The sequence below is a fragment of the Colossoma macropomum genome, unplaced genomic scaffold, assembly GCF_904425465.1.
Source record: "Colossoma macropomum unplaced genomic scaffold, Colossoma_macropomum, whole genome shotgun sequence".
In the NCBI taxonomy this organism is placed as follows: Eukaryota; Metazoa; Chordata; class Actinopteri; order Characiformes; family Serrasalmidae; genus Colossoma; species Colossoma macropomum.
In genome coordinates, this window is record NW_023494786.1 from 13,352,276 (window position 1) to 13,365,159 (window position 12,884).

General features: G+C 40.7%; 1 protein-coding gene across 1 annotated transcript in view; it reads right to left on the reverse strand.

The window, feature by feature from the left end:
• Nucleotides 1–12,884, reverse strand: part of sgsm2 (small G protein signaling modulator 2) — a 67,355-nt gene that overhangs the window by 16,323 nt on the left and 38,148 nt on the right. Inside the window, exons 4-10 of the mRNA XM_036561152.1 lie at nt 11,703–11,867; nt 11,475–11,542; nt 7,939–8,087; nt 7,650–7,784; nt 3,146–3,270; nt 2,962–3,029; nt 126–289 (exon numbers count right to left, since the gene is read on the reverse strand). Of these exons, the coding sequence (XP_036417045.1) occupies nt 126–289; nt 2,962–3,029; nt 3,146–3,270; nt 7,650–7,784; nt 7,939–8,087; nt 11,475–11,542; nt 11,703–11,867 (874 nt within the window). The remainder of the gene's footprint in view (nt 1–125; nt 290–2,961; nt 3,030–3,145; nt 3,271–7,649; nt 7,785–7,938; nt 8,088–11,474; nt 11,543–11,702; nt 11,868–12,884) is intronic.

Genomic DNA, 12,884 nt, shown 5'->3' on the forward strand with positions numbered 1-12,884 from the left:
CACAATCCACCAACAGGCAAACTGATGATTGTTCAGTCGTAGCCCTTTTGTCTACCCTGCACTAATTGTGCTACACTACAAATACACATAGAGCAAGAACGAAAAGAGACCAGGAAGACACTCACCTTGCCCTTCTGGGACCAGAGCGGGGGCTCCAGTTGACCCCGGGGCAACAGTCCTGTTTCCAAGCAGGACAGGAAAGCCAGTAGGTGGCCCCCAGGAGGAAAGTGCAGGGGCGGCCGTTGGATGCCGTCTTGACTCACCAACACCAGAGTACCACCACAGTCCGCTAAGAGACAGCCATGTGACAGAACTATGATTATGAAGAAGGCTTGGATATACAGTCACTGGATACTTCATCAGAAACTCCAACCCTAACAGCACCTTTGTGGTCAGAAACTGACCAAAGATAAATGAGGTAGCTTGTTGCTGACAAATTTTGTAAGACAACAGATGTGCTACACTCTGGTACTGTACATCTATATTGTGGACCTACAGCACTGTGCAAAAGTCAGAGATCACCCTTTTACACTCAGAACAGTCATTACGTTATTTATTTTTCAGTGTCTGAAAAAAAGGAAACAGTATAATATTGTAGCATCCCGCTACTGCCTGGTACGGGCACCGAGAGACTCTGGAGGTGTGGCTAGGCAGATGGCCACACACAAAGACCCATGGTAGTGCATGTCCTCCAACAAAGGGACTAAATGTTGTTTAATGTTGGTTCTTGTCAGTTTAAGTTATGCTATATGTGTTGCTTGTGTTGTTATGTGTCTGGGGTTTTTTGTGTGGGTTCTTCACTTTTAGAGAGGAGGGTGTGGTTACAGGTGACCTCCCCTGCAGTTTCAGTGTTTCATATGTGCCCCTTTCTGCCGAGGTGTTCAATAAAGAGCACTGAGGCAGAAACACAGGGGTGGCCATGATTTTGCTGCAAGAATGTTTTTTCTTTCGCTCACAAAACAATATCAAATCTAACAACATTTAATTTGTCCACTCTTTACTTTTGTTTAAAAAGTTTAACTCTTGAACCCTTCCAATTTAAAAACTAACCAGTTCCAGCTGAGTCCTCCCAATAAAAGCTTCCCAAAGGAGTTACTGACATGTTCCCCTTCAAACGGACACTAACATTCATTCAAGCGACTACACAAACTCACCTTAACTGCCTCGCAAATGTCTCTCTCATGTGCATGTAAAGTGGCTAAAGGAGATATTTTTAAGGACATTAGGTATAAAATAATCCACTTGCATAAGGAAGGAGAAAGGTGAAAAAAACGTGAAAAAAGAAGTTTCCAAATAGGAGTTCAAAAATAATTAAAGATACAGAAAAAATGATCTATTGACCATGCAAGACCTGGTAGACCACAAAAACCGTCAACACTAGATAAACAGCACTTAAAGCTTTCATCTTTGAGAGAGAGGAGTAAATCAAGCTCCACTCTTACTCCAGATCTGAAACAATCCACAGATGTTTCTGTCTATCCTTTCACTGTGAGAAGACTCGACAACCTGAGTCTGAAAGGAAGTGTAGCTGTCAAGAAGCCCTTACTGAGAAAAGGAAACAGACAAAAAAAGAATATTTTCACTAGAAATGTGGAGAAATGTAGAGATGTGGAGGTTTACAGGACATGTCTATAAAACCTTGTAATTGAGATTACTTGGATCCTGAGATACACAAAACCAACTTCTAAGGCCTGCATTACACGTTATCTCAGTGTGGCGTGAGTGTAGTGGCAGTGTGAGTGCTAAATTCATACCCACTGGTTATTCATACATACAGCAGAGGCACTGTAGAGCGGAATAAGAAAGTGACATGAACAACCTTTTTACAGTTGGATAAATAGTTAAATCAGTCACTCTGCTCAATAAAAGTATAAGTAGGAAAACAGCACAGTACATTTGTTTACTTTCTACAGCATTCTGACAACAGTTTCAAGCCTGGAAGATGTACTGGGAGCACGTAACGTAGGCGTAATGTAGCACGTAATGTATAACTACTATTTTGTTTTTCATTCATGGATCAAACAAAAAGAAAGAATTTGAAGTTTTTATTCAGTTTTCTGTTTTATTTTCATTGCGTATTTCAGTGCATTTTGCTGCGCGGCACATGAAAAAAATGGCTCCTCGTCTATTCTGTAAATGCCATGCCGCTTCAGTGCCCCATCTGGCCTCCTCCGCTCAAACAGCCTGTGTGAAAGCTCTGACCTGTTAACATGAGTGCCGAAATGAAAATGCAAGACGTTCTGTGCCGCTCACGCCACACAGAGGTGGTATGTATGAAACAGGCCTAAGACTGAACTTTGGAGGTGTGGAAAAATATACCTGCAGATTTCTTTTGAATAACTAAAGGCAAGTCTCCCAAAAAGAATGAAAGCAACAGGTGGACTACCTAAATACAAAAAATATATATATTATTTTAGATGTTGAGGCTTCTGCGTAATTTTCTGTTAAATATATGCTTTCTGTTTTTTCCTGACACTCAAAAATTAATTTCTTGTATTGGAAATCAATTAAATAAAAGGGTGGTCTCTAAATTTTGCACCATACTGTATAAGACAGATGCATTTCATAAAGTGCCTGGTGAGTGGAAGAAAGCTAATTGTTTCTAATAAAGTGGACAGTGAGTGTAATTTGTGATATAAATTCTGGCTATAACCCCTAGACCTCAAGAAGCAAGACGAAAGACTTTAAGCATGTGCTGTGTCAAGTTTATCATACTGGAGAAATGATCAATCCCCTTATTCCTACTGTTCATAAACATTTTGTCTCAGTAATTTTCTGAATGATGAAAAATCAAAGCACTCACTTCCCAATGTAATGATTCTGTTTGGAGTGAAAATCGTTATCATCAACTTTATTATCTCAACATAACAGATAAGCATCCTGTTTGGAGGCACAGTAAAGCCAATACGCCAGACAGAGTAAGGCCACTAATAAAGAATGTGAAGAGAGAGAGACACTCACGCCGCTGGTGACAGTGGATGCAGACGATCTGTCTTAAAGGCACAGTCAGCGCGTAGTCCCAATAAATACTGCAGGCAGGGCAAAGGCAGGGGATCAAGCAAATACAATTTATGTGAATGAACTGTTTGCACTGCTGTAGTGGCAAATCAATGCATGAGTGCAATGTGTGCATGTGTACAGCTACCTCTTCTCCAGGTCGCAGTCCCCCAGAGTGCCGTTAATCAGCTGGTTGGGTGTCCATTTCAGTGTGAGTGTCTCAGCGGTCTGATGCAGAGACAGGTAACCCCTTAGCACTTCCATGTCCTTCTTCTGCACAAAAAATATGGACACACATCACACTGAAAATGACTGAAGTGATTTTTAAATCAAATTTGTACATTTTAAATTGTTTTAAAAAAACATTATAAACAGGTGATGCAATCACGCTTAGGTGAAACACTGCTGACTTCCCTGGGCTTGGGCTAATCTGATATGAATGGAGTTGGACAGTGGAGAAGTTTATTGTGGTCTGACAAGATTGTTAATGGATGTTGTTTTCTCTTGGCCAAAGAAGGGAAGGACCATCCAGGTTGTTACCAGCGTAAAGTTCAAAAGACAGTGTCTGTTATGGTATGGGGGTGCATTTTTGGCATTTTTCATTTTGACATAATTTGAAAACACCTGTTGCCCTTTAAATTTTGTGTAAATTTCATGAAAGGACCAAAGGAAATGGCCCAAAATGACTTGGAAAAAAGTCTGGTTCCATTGACTTACATTAAAAGTAAAGTAGGTTTTTTTTCTTTTCCTGTAAAGTCATTTTGAAGATACAAGGTTTTCTGCTGACATCAGCAATATTTCGGAGCAACATATGCTGCCTTCTAGACAACGTCCCTTTCAGGGGCTGTTAATGTTTATTTCAAAGTGACTGACGGCGAACAACATTCTGCATATTATACAACGGCATGGCTGCGCAATCAGAGAGTGTGAGTGCTTGACTGGTCAGCCTGTAGGCCAGGCTTGTCTCCTTGTAAAACGTGCGTTACATTATTAAGCTGAAAACATAACACAACTAAAACCAAAAACGGCAAAAAACAAATCTATTTTCAAAACTAGATCAAGGGGTGTCTTTGGTCCTCAAATGATTAGTAAGATGTTGTTAAAAAGGAAAGAGATGATGTAAAACAGTGGTAAACATGCTTCCGTCCAAATTATTTTGGAATGTGTTGCAAACATCAAATTTGGAATGAGTGTAGTAGTTGTGAGCAACTATTTTCTTGCTCCTTATAATCCACCTGTTCAGAACACCCTACTGGGAGATCCAGACAAAGTCAAACTTTGGGAAGGGAAAGAAACTAGAACAAAGTAGAGATATGCAAAAGAAAGAGGAGTGATGAGAGTGAGCCAGCAATCGAATGAGATGAATTATGCTTTTCTGGAGGTGGACAGATATGGTGATAGGGCCAAAGTACAACTGCAATAGCAACTATTAGGTTTCACACCCAAATCCAATTACAGCTAAATCTTACTCTTTCCCTGTAGGCCTGGGTCATTTACACTATTGATTCCCTTGTGCCCAGCTAAATCACTCCATGCTGCTGACCTTACTGTTATGAAATAGCCTTTTTACTCACTGAAAGACTTCTTTGAATAATGTAGAAAAGTTCCTAACAAAAGTCACCAAATTAAAAAAGCATTAGCCCTCTCTGTCTTCAGGTAGGACATCTTGTAAGGTCTTGCAGAAGTTATTCCAGCTCTGAAGGGCATAGAAAGTTTGTGTCAAAGTGGAGTTTACTAAAGAATTCTTTTGCTGCCTTTGGTGTCCTAAACTACACTGTGTTCTCAGTGTTATGGCACTTGGATCTATTTTAGATAATGTTATGTTTTTAAATGAAAGTACAAGCCAATGTGAAAACTCAAAAGGGTAGTTCCTCAGGTTCCTTGCACCTTCTCTGAAAATCAGTTACTAAGCAAGCTTAGATTTTCCTCACTATAACTGAGATAAAGGACAGCAGAGTTTACATGAATAGAGGGGCACAGTGAGATAAGAATCAATAAACACTTTCTATGTACATAAAGAGAGTCAATCTGTTGCCCATTTCTCAGACGCTGTACCCATCTGAGGTGATCAGAGCAACAGAGCATATCGATCAATCTTATTGATCTGAGCAGTCAATTTTTGTAGTATACACACTCCGGTACAGAATACAATGGGTTAATAGATCAGTCCCCTCCAGTAATATTCATTCCAGTAAAACAGGACATTTAATAAGTCACATGCTATGTCTCTGTTCTCCATGTCCATATCCATATTCTAAAATTAGGGGCAAATGAAATATAAATTCAATTTATTAAATATCTAAAATGTAATATGTTTGTAGTTACTGTGCTGCAAAAGTTTGTCAACCAGAACTGTCACTAGATAAGCAGACTACTAAACATTTTGAAACCTGATGCCCTCTGAATTAGGCTCATAGTCTACACTGAGTGCTTTTATAGTGAAGGCCATCAAAAAAAACACTGCGTATCTTTATGCATCAGAGATGAATGTTGCGCATACTGACCTAATAACTTGCTTTGTCAAGTGCTATAGCTTTCATAAACAAAGGTCCATCTAATCATTGTAATTCACCATCATTACTGACCATCATTAAATTTCATAACAAGACTGAATGAGTCACATTACTCAGCACAAGACAGCAAGCTTACAAGAAGCTTCTGTCCAAACGGGAAGCTGCAATCATTAAGTGCTGCTAGGGATGCCTGATCGGAATCGGTCAAGATTTCTGCTCCAAACACTCAATTTGCCAAACTGTTATTTAATTTTGGCCTGTGTTGCAATTTTTCACCTTGAATAACATGAGGCAGGTCAATGTACACACACTATATTTGAATGCTGCTGCTACACCAAAAAGTCATACCATAATTATGCATAATTCATTGTGCTAAAAAGCCATTCACTTTTTATCAATGTAGCACTTTATTCAATTTCATGTTCTTAAAACAGGTAACTGATATTTTGTTTAAGAATTTAAAATGCCAGTGTGGCCCATTATAGAGCAAACAATGTTATGTATGTTGCAAGTTTGGCTAATAGAAAGTAATGGTTCTAGTGTCAACTTGTTGAAAAACACTGAGCTGTTTGAGAAGCTGCTCCTGAGCTACACTGGATATGGGCTGTTCATGAAGGATGTCATTAGAGACGAGATCTGTTGATGGTTTTTCTGCGGGCAGGGCTGCGAGTTAGCAGAGGTTTGCGGCACATCCATTGTTTATGCTACTGAGAAAAACAGACTAAGGTATGTACCATAAAACAAGATATAGCAATTACGCAAATAAACATTTTACAGATGTTGAAGTCAAGATAGTGTAAGAATGTTATAGACTAGGACTGTGCTAGAATTGTCACAATTATTACATTAATTTGAGATAATTGCAATTGTTTTTATCTGATTCCAGTTAGTTTCCACAGTTGTTGTCTTTCACAGTGATGTGTTTATGTTGAAAAGAAAGAATTCAGAAACCACATTCATGGAAATAAGCCCAAAAGATCATAGCTTCTGACTTGTTGCTATATCACCGTATGGTTTCATGTGTTCATTTGTCCCACACAAAAAGGCTAATTAAAATTGACAAAAAAATCCAATTAAACAAATAAAAAATGACCCTCAGCCAATTTAAAGTAATTGGAATAGGAATCAGGGAAGAGTGAGAGACAGTGAAAAAGACATGAAGAAGCCAAGTCAGAGACAATGAAGGAGACAGCGGGAGAGTGAGCGAAAGAGACAGAGAAAGAGTGAGAGACAAAGGTAGTGACAGCAGGAAAGTGAGAGACAGTCAAGGAGACAGTGGGAGAGTGAGGGAAATAGCGAAGGAGACAATGAGAGAGTTAGAGAGAGTGAAGGAGACAGTGGGAGAGTGAGAGAGTGAGGAAGAGTGAGAAGGAGACAGTGGGAGACAGAGAGAGAGAGAATGAAGGAGACAGTGGGAGTGTGAAAGAGACAGTGAAGCTGACAATGAGAGAGTAAGAGAGAGTGAAGGAGACACTGGGAGAGTGAGAGAGTGTGAAGGAGACAGTAGGAGAATGAGAGAGAGGGAGAGAGACAGCAGGAGAGTCAGTATATTTGAGTCATTCTTAAAAAGGTTTCTTCTTCCTTTCTCCAACACTGTGTGATCTACCGGAGCAAAACGGCTCAGAAATGGATCTAAACTGTCACCTTTTACAGGACTAACAAAAATGCCAAGTTAAAACTGTGGCAGGCAGCAGGACAGGCCATCTGTTTTTACATATACTTCTATGGAAGTATATAGTTCCACAGGAGAAAAACACATCACTCATGCTCAAAGAAGACAAAGACAAATTCTACAAGTACAAAATAAGTCCACACAGAGGGGATTTTAGTCAACTAAGCTCTTAAACACCTTTCACACATGCTCTTTTACACAGGAATTTAACGGTAATTAAATGGAAAGGAATTCAATGTGAGTGAGAGGTAGATTTGAAATCCTGGTCAACCCGACACTGCAACTGACCTGCACAAGACCCGAGAAATTACAGGGAGGGCTCATGTGTGAACAGAAGCAGATACATTAGAGTGGAATGCAGTGACACCTAGATTACAGCGTATTTTATACAGGTTTCAGAAATGCAAGAGGAGCCGTTTCATGCTAGAGTAAAAACCTTGCGTGTGCATGTGTCTGTAGAGCCTCACCGGTTGAACAAGCACATTGTTCTTTCCATAAAGCAGATGTATACGCGAGTTCTGATGTAGAGACTCCACGTACTCCCTCGCTGAAGCTGCAAACTTATCTTCAGACATGCTCCCGCTAGACTGCCTCTTCCGGATCTGAGATCAGGAGGTGAGGGTTTGGAATATGCAGTGGAACACAGTAATGCCCACGATCATAAATCATACATACAGTCTAAATGTGTTCAATTATGCAAAACAAAAGCTTCCATTCTCTCCTTGACAAACTCTCAGCCCTCACACCCTTTCTCACCCCCAGAGCAGGCCTGCGGCTGGGTGAGGCCTCCTGACCCCGGTGGGCTCCATGGATACGGTGCCTCTGGACCAATTCGTTGGCTGAGGGGTCCGTCCAGAAATGGTCTGACGTCTTCAGCTTGGTGTACTCCAGAGCACAGGGCCCAACTATGGTGGAGCACAATAATAAGAAAGATGGATGGGGGATCATTTTGACTGAAAGGATTACACTGCTGACAAAGAAACAACATCATAATAATAATAACAACAACATGCTTTGTCCAGTGCATGTATAGTACTGCTCAAAAGTAAGAGGCCACATTTCATTTATTTGATTTCCAAGAAGAGGTTTGTGAACGCTTTTGGAATAACTTAGTTTTCTGGATTAATTGGTCATAAAATGTGATCTGATCATCTTGGTCACAAGTACAGACAAACGTAAACATGTAATTATAATCTTTCTTGTCTTCATTGTGCACACCAATTTGATATTTTATATTAAGGGAAGTTATCCTGCTGCGTCATCCAGTTTATACTGAGCTTCAGCTGGCAGACAGCCACCCTGACGAGATCCACTAGGATCCCTTGATAACCTTGGGAATTCATTTTTCCCTTGATAATGGTAATCAGTCCAGTCCACAGTGCTGTGTGTTCTTTCTGAACAATTCGACCTTAGCTTCATCAGTCCACAAAACATTTTCCCAGTAGCATTTTGCAGTGCCAGGGTGCTTTTTAGTAAACTTGCAGCAATGCTTTTTTTTTGGAAGCAGTGGCTCTGTGGTATCCTACAATGGACACCGTGCCTGTCCAATGTTTTTTGTACGGTAGACTCGGAAACAGAGATGTTAACCAGCTCTAAGGATTCCTTGAAGCCTTTAGCTGTTACTCTAGGGTTCTTCTTTTACTTCATTGAGCATTCTACATCCTGCCTTTGGAGTGATTTTGGCTGGGTGCTCAGTTTGAGGGAGAGTAGATACAGTACTAAATCATATCCATTCACAGACAATTTGTCTAACTGTAGACTGATGAATACTTTTTCAGATAACTTTGTAACCAGACCATATTTTAAGATGACATTACACATAAATGCAGGTCATTTCAAAGGGTTCACATTAGGGGTGGGAATCTTTAGGCACCTCACGATTCGATTCGATTACGATTCAGAGGGCTGCGATGCGATTATAAAACGAGGGGGTGGGTGGGGTCGCTGTGTCAGTAAATATCTTTGGGACGGGGCGTGTACAACATAGCGCGAAAGCCCTGTTTCGCAACGACTGAGAACTGCCGTGCGGACTGCGGGTCACATAGCAACGATGCGTTATTCGCATTTATAAGCAGCGCAGTTGGTTTCCTGGTACGTTAAATCTGCAACGAGAGACTGTCAAACACTAAAAAGTGGCGAAGCTGAAGTCGCTTCTCTTTCGAATTTCCCCGTTCCACCTTAAATGGTGCTGCATTTACATTCGGCGCCACAGTCAGAATTTAAGGTGGAACGGGTAAATTCGAACGAGAAGCTGGAGAATAAGAAGCGACTTCAGCCTCTTAAAACAGTTGAACGTTGTAGCTACCCCTAACATCGGCCGTCCCCCAACATCGGCCACTTGCGCGTATTGCGCAATTCCTCTCGCTCTCCGCCAATTGCTCAGGCGAAATTCAAAACACATAAGCTTGCACCTTACAAGGGCATCTAAACTTTATTCTAGCAAAAAATCATATCTGAAAACAATATTTAAGTATCACTAATAACGTTGTAATTGTGCGTGTACAAAACTGCATGGAACACACAACCCATTTTCATTCCGCGATGGATATTGGTCTGTGTAGAAAGTTAGCTTATCGGTTAGCTTTCTCTTTTCTGAGGTAAAAAAAAAAAGTTTGCCGCCATCGTGGTGTTACGTATATGGCGTAAGGGTGCCCACAGAGGACAAACTTAACCTCACTGTAATCCACTGTAAAGCATTGAGTCTGGTAGGAATGATGCGTAAACGCGATTTCTCATTTGACTGGAACAACCAGGCGCGCAGCAAAGAGCTGAGCTCTATACTTAGATAAACAAGCAAATCAAGTTGAATAATGAAACAATACAATAACATCACATTTTACTAACGAATATATACATATATTTTATGTTTTTACAAATTTATATGCTGAATTTTAGGCTGAAAGATGAGTTACGGAAAACCGGAAGTGAGGTGGCCGATATTGGGGGACCCCCATCATTCTAGCGATTCTAGTGTCAAAGTAGACAAAAACGTTATTATTGAAAAAACTGTTTTCTCATCATGTCAAATGACTCTTGGACATTAATCTACACACATATCTCTCCCGAAAAACATTGATTTGGGTAAGTAAAGTGCTTTCATTTATTTACAGTTAGCTTAGATTCCCGATGTTTTGTTGTGAGGTGGCCGATAACAGGGGTACTTACGCTAACTGATCTACTTTGAGGAAAGGTTTCCTGAGGGAAAGGGGAGGAAAGCGGCTGTAGCTAAAGCTTAAAGAAGAGCAAAGTAAGTCTGTTTTCGTTTATGTTGTTTAGCCCATACTAGGACAAACTGAGACATACTGGACATAAATTGTTGGGAGCCCAAGGTGGTTCGATTTTTGTTTGAAAGGACAAAGTGGCTCTTCTTAACATTTGGACTCCTGACCTAACCTGGCTTTTAATGCAGAGGGAGCCGGTCGGATTTCTCACTCATCCAGTGGTGTTTTTGTTGTGTGCCGTCACAGACTGTCCGGGCGCTGCACTTACCCACTTCCAAGTTCCGCCTTTTGCGTTCCGTCAACATTACGTTATAAATTAAATATTTAGAACATCGATTTTTGACATTTGTAAATCGATTCAGAATCGTTCACGTCCGCATCGCGATGCATCTGAGAATCGATTTTTTACTGCACCCCTAGTTCACATACTGCCTTTTCTTTCTAGAGACCTGCTTTCTGCTGAAAGAACTAAGAGTGATTTTTTGCAGGCCAAGTTCAGTCTTAGAAGTTTGTGCTTCTCATGATCCAAGTAAATGCAAAAACACTCAGTGAGATGCTGAGGTCTGGACTCTGGGGTGGTCAGTCCATTGTTCTGAGACCACCAGAAGCTTTGTTTGATTTGTAAATGTTCTTCCTTTTTGTCTATTTCTTTTTCTCAGTAACACCTTCTTGACAGCTACACATCCTTTCAGCTCAACAGCACTGAAGGATGGACAGAAACACGTGGATTTTGTCAGAAGTAAGAGTGGAGCTTGATTTTCTCCTCTCTCTTAAAGATAAAATCATTAAGTGCAGTTTATGATGACTGTTTTAGTGCTTGGCTGTTAGAAGTGCCACTTTCTTTGTATCTTTTCAATCATTTTTTGAACTCCAGACTTGAAAACTCTTTGACTTTATTATTGGATTATAACTTATCTCCCCAGAAATATTTCCTGAAAAAAAGTTAAAATGTTACTGGCAATGTTTTGACTTGAAAAATAGATAAATAAAAGTTTGTCTCTGACTTTTGCACAGTACTGTACATGGTTGTAATCCTTAAATCCTTAATTTAGGTCAATAAAATCTACTCACCCAGTAGCGCTGCTAGGATTGGGCCAAACACAGAGTCATGCATCAGGGCTTCCCTCTCATAATACTTACTGCAGAGACACAGATAAAGACAGCGTGCATTCTTTATACTACCAGCAAACAATGAGCTAATTTAAATGCAGAACCAAGGATAAGTCTTATATGAACAAATGAAGAGAACAAACAACATTTTGCTGAGGTGAAGAGGGAGGCAACAAGGCTCATTCTTACCTTGAGTTGTCTACAATATACTGCACGATTTTGTCCAGGACCTTCTCAAAAAGGGCGGTGCGGACCCAAATGTGCTTGATGGCTTGGGCGGAGAGTGGCTGTGGCCCTCGACCTGCAGTGGATCCCTGCCTACGGAGGGGCTCTGGTCCTGTGCTCTGCGCCCTCCTGAAGACAAGATGTACCCACAAACATGAGTCAGATGGTTCGCAACTCCTAGTTAAAACAATAAATCTTGGAAAATATACATTTACACCAGTGATGATCAACGAAACAATAATACAATATACATTCAACCTGACACATGGAACATTTTGGTATACTTTCTGTATGACAATCTAATCTCCTTAAATGTGTTTTGACATAGGAGGCAATCTAACTAAGCCTTCATATGAGTTCAGATCTAATCTTCTGCATGCGTGTATGCACACAAATTGATAGGCCTAAACAGACTACTGATTTGATAGGAAGCCATTATTTTTTGTGACACAGAGGTAGATGGTAGGTTATCTTTCTGCCGATGTAATCTTTTGTACTTTTCCACACAGCAAACCCACAGGGGAGCACCAGTGTTCAAAGGGATCAGTTTATCTACTGTGGACCAGGCTGGCTTGCAGTAGTCACGACATATTCGCTCACAGCCACTTATGCCTCGCAAGCCATTCAGCCAGAGGAGATTACACACATACACGTGGAATGTGTCCTCTTGTAAGATTCACCTCAAAGGGCAGTTTCTTAGATAAAAAAAGTGAGTAATACCATGACTTGGACAGCCGGAAATCATACTTCAAAACCATTTACTGTGTCACCCCTGGCAGTGTCATACTTCTTACCTTTAAATGGAATTGCAGGAGCTTTTGACCAAAGCTCTTGCAATTACAGGAGCGTATTTTTGAGCTGATGCTTCAGAGTGGACATCGCAGAGCTGTTACCTAATACTCTTGAGTATGACTATGAGAACTTTCGGAAAGAAGACATCAGCACTTGGTCGTGTCACTCTGCACTCAGCACTGCAGTAACATTGATGTGGTGGTGGTGTGTTAGAGTTTGTTGTGCTGGTGCGAGTGGATCAGACACAGCAGTGCTGCTGGTGTCCACTCACTGTCCACTCTATTAGACACTCCTACCTTGTCAGTCCACCTTGTAGATGTAAAGTCAGAGACGATAGCTCATCTGCTGCTGCAC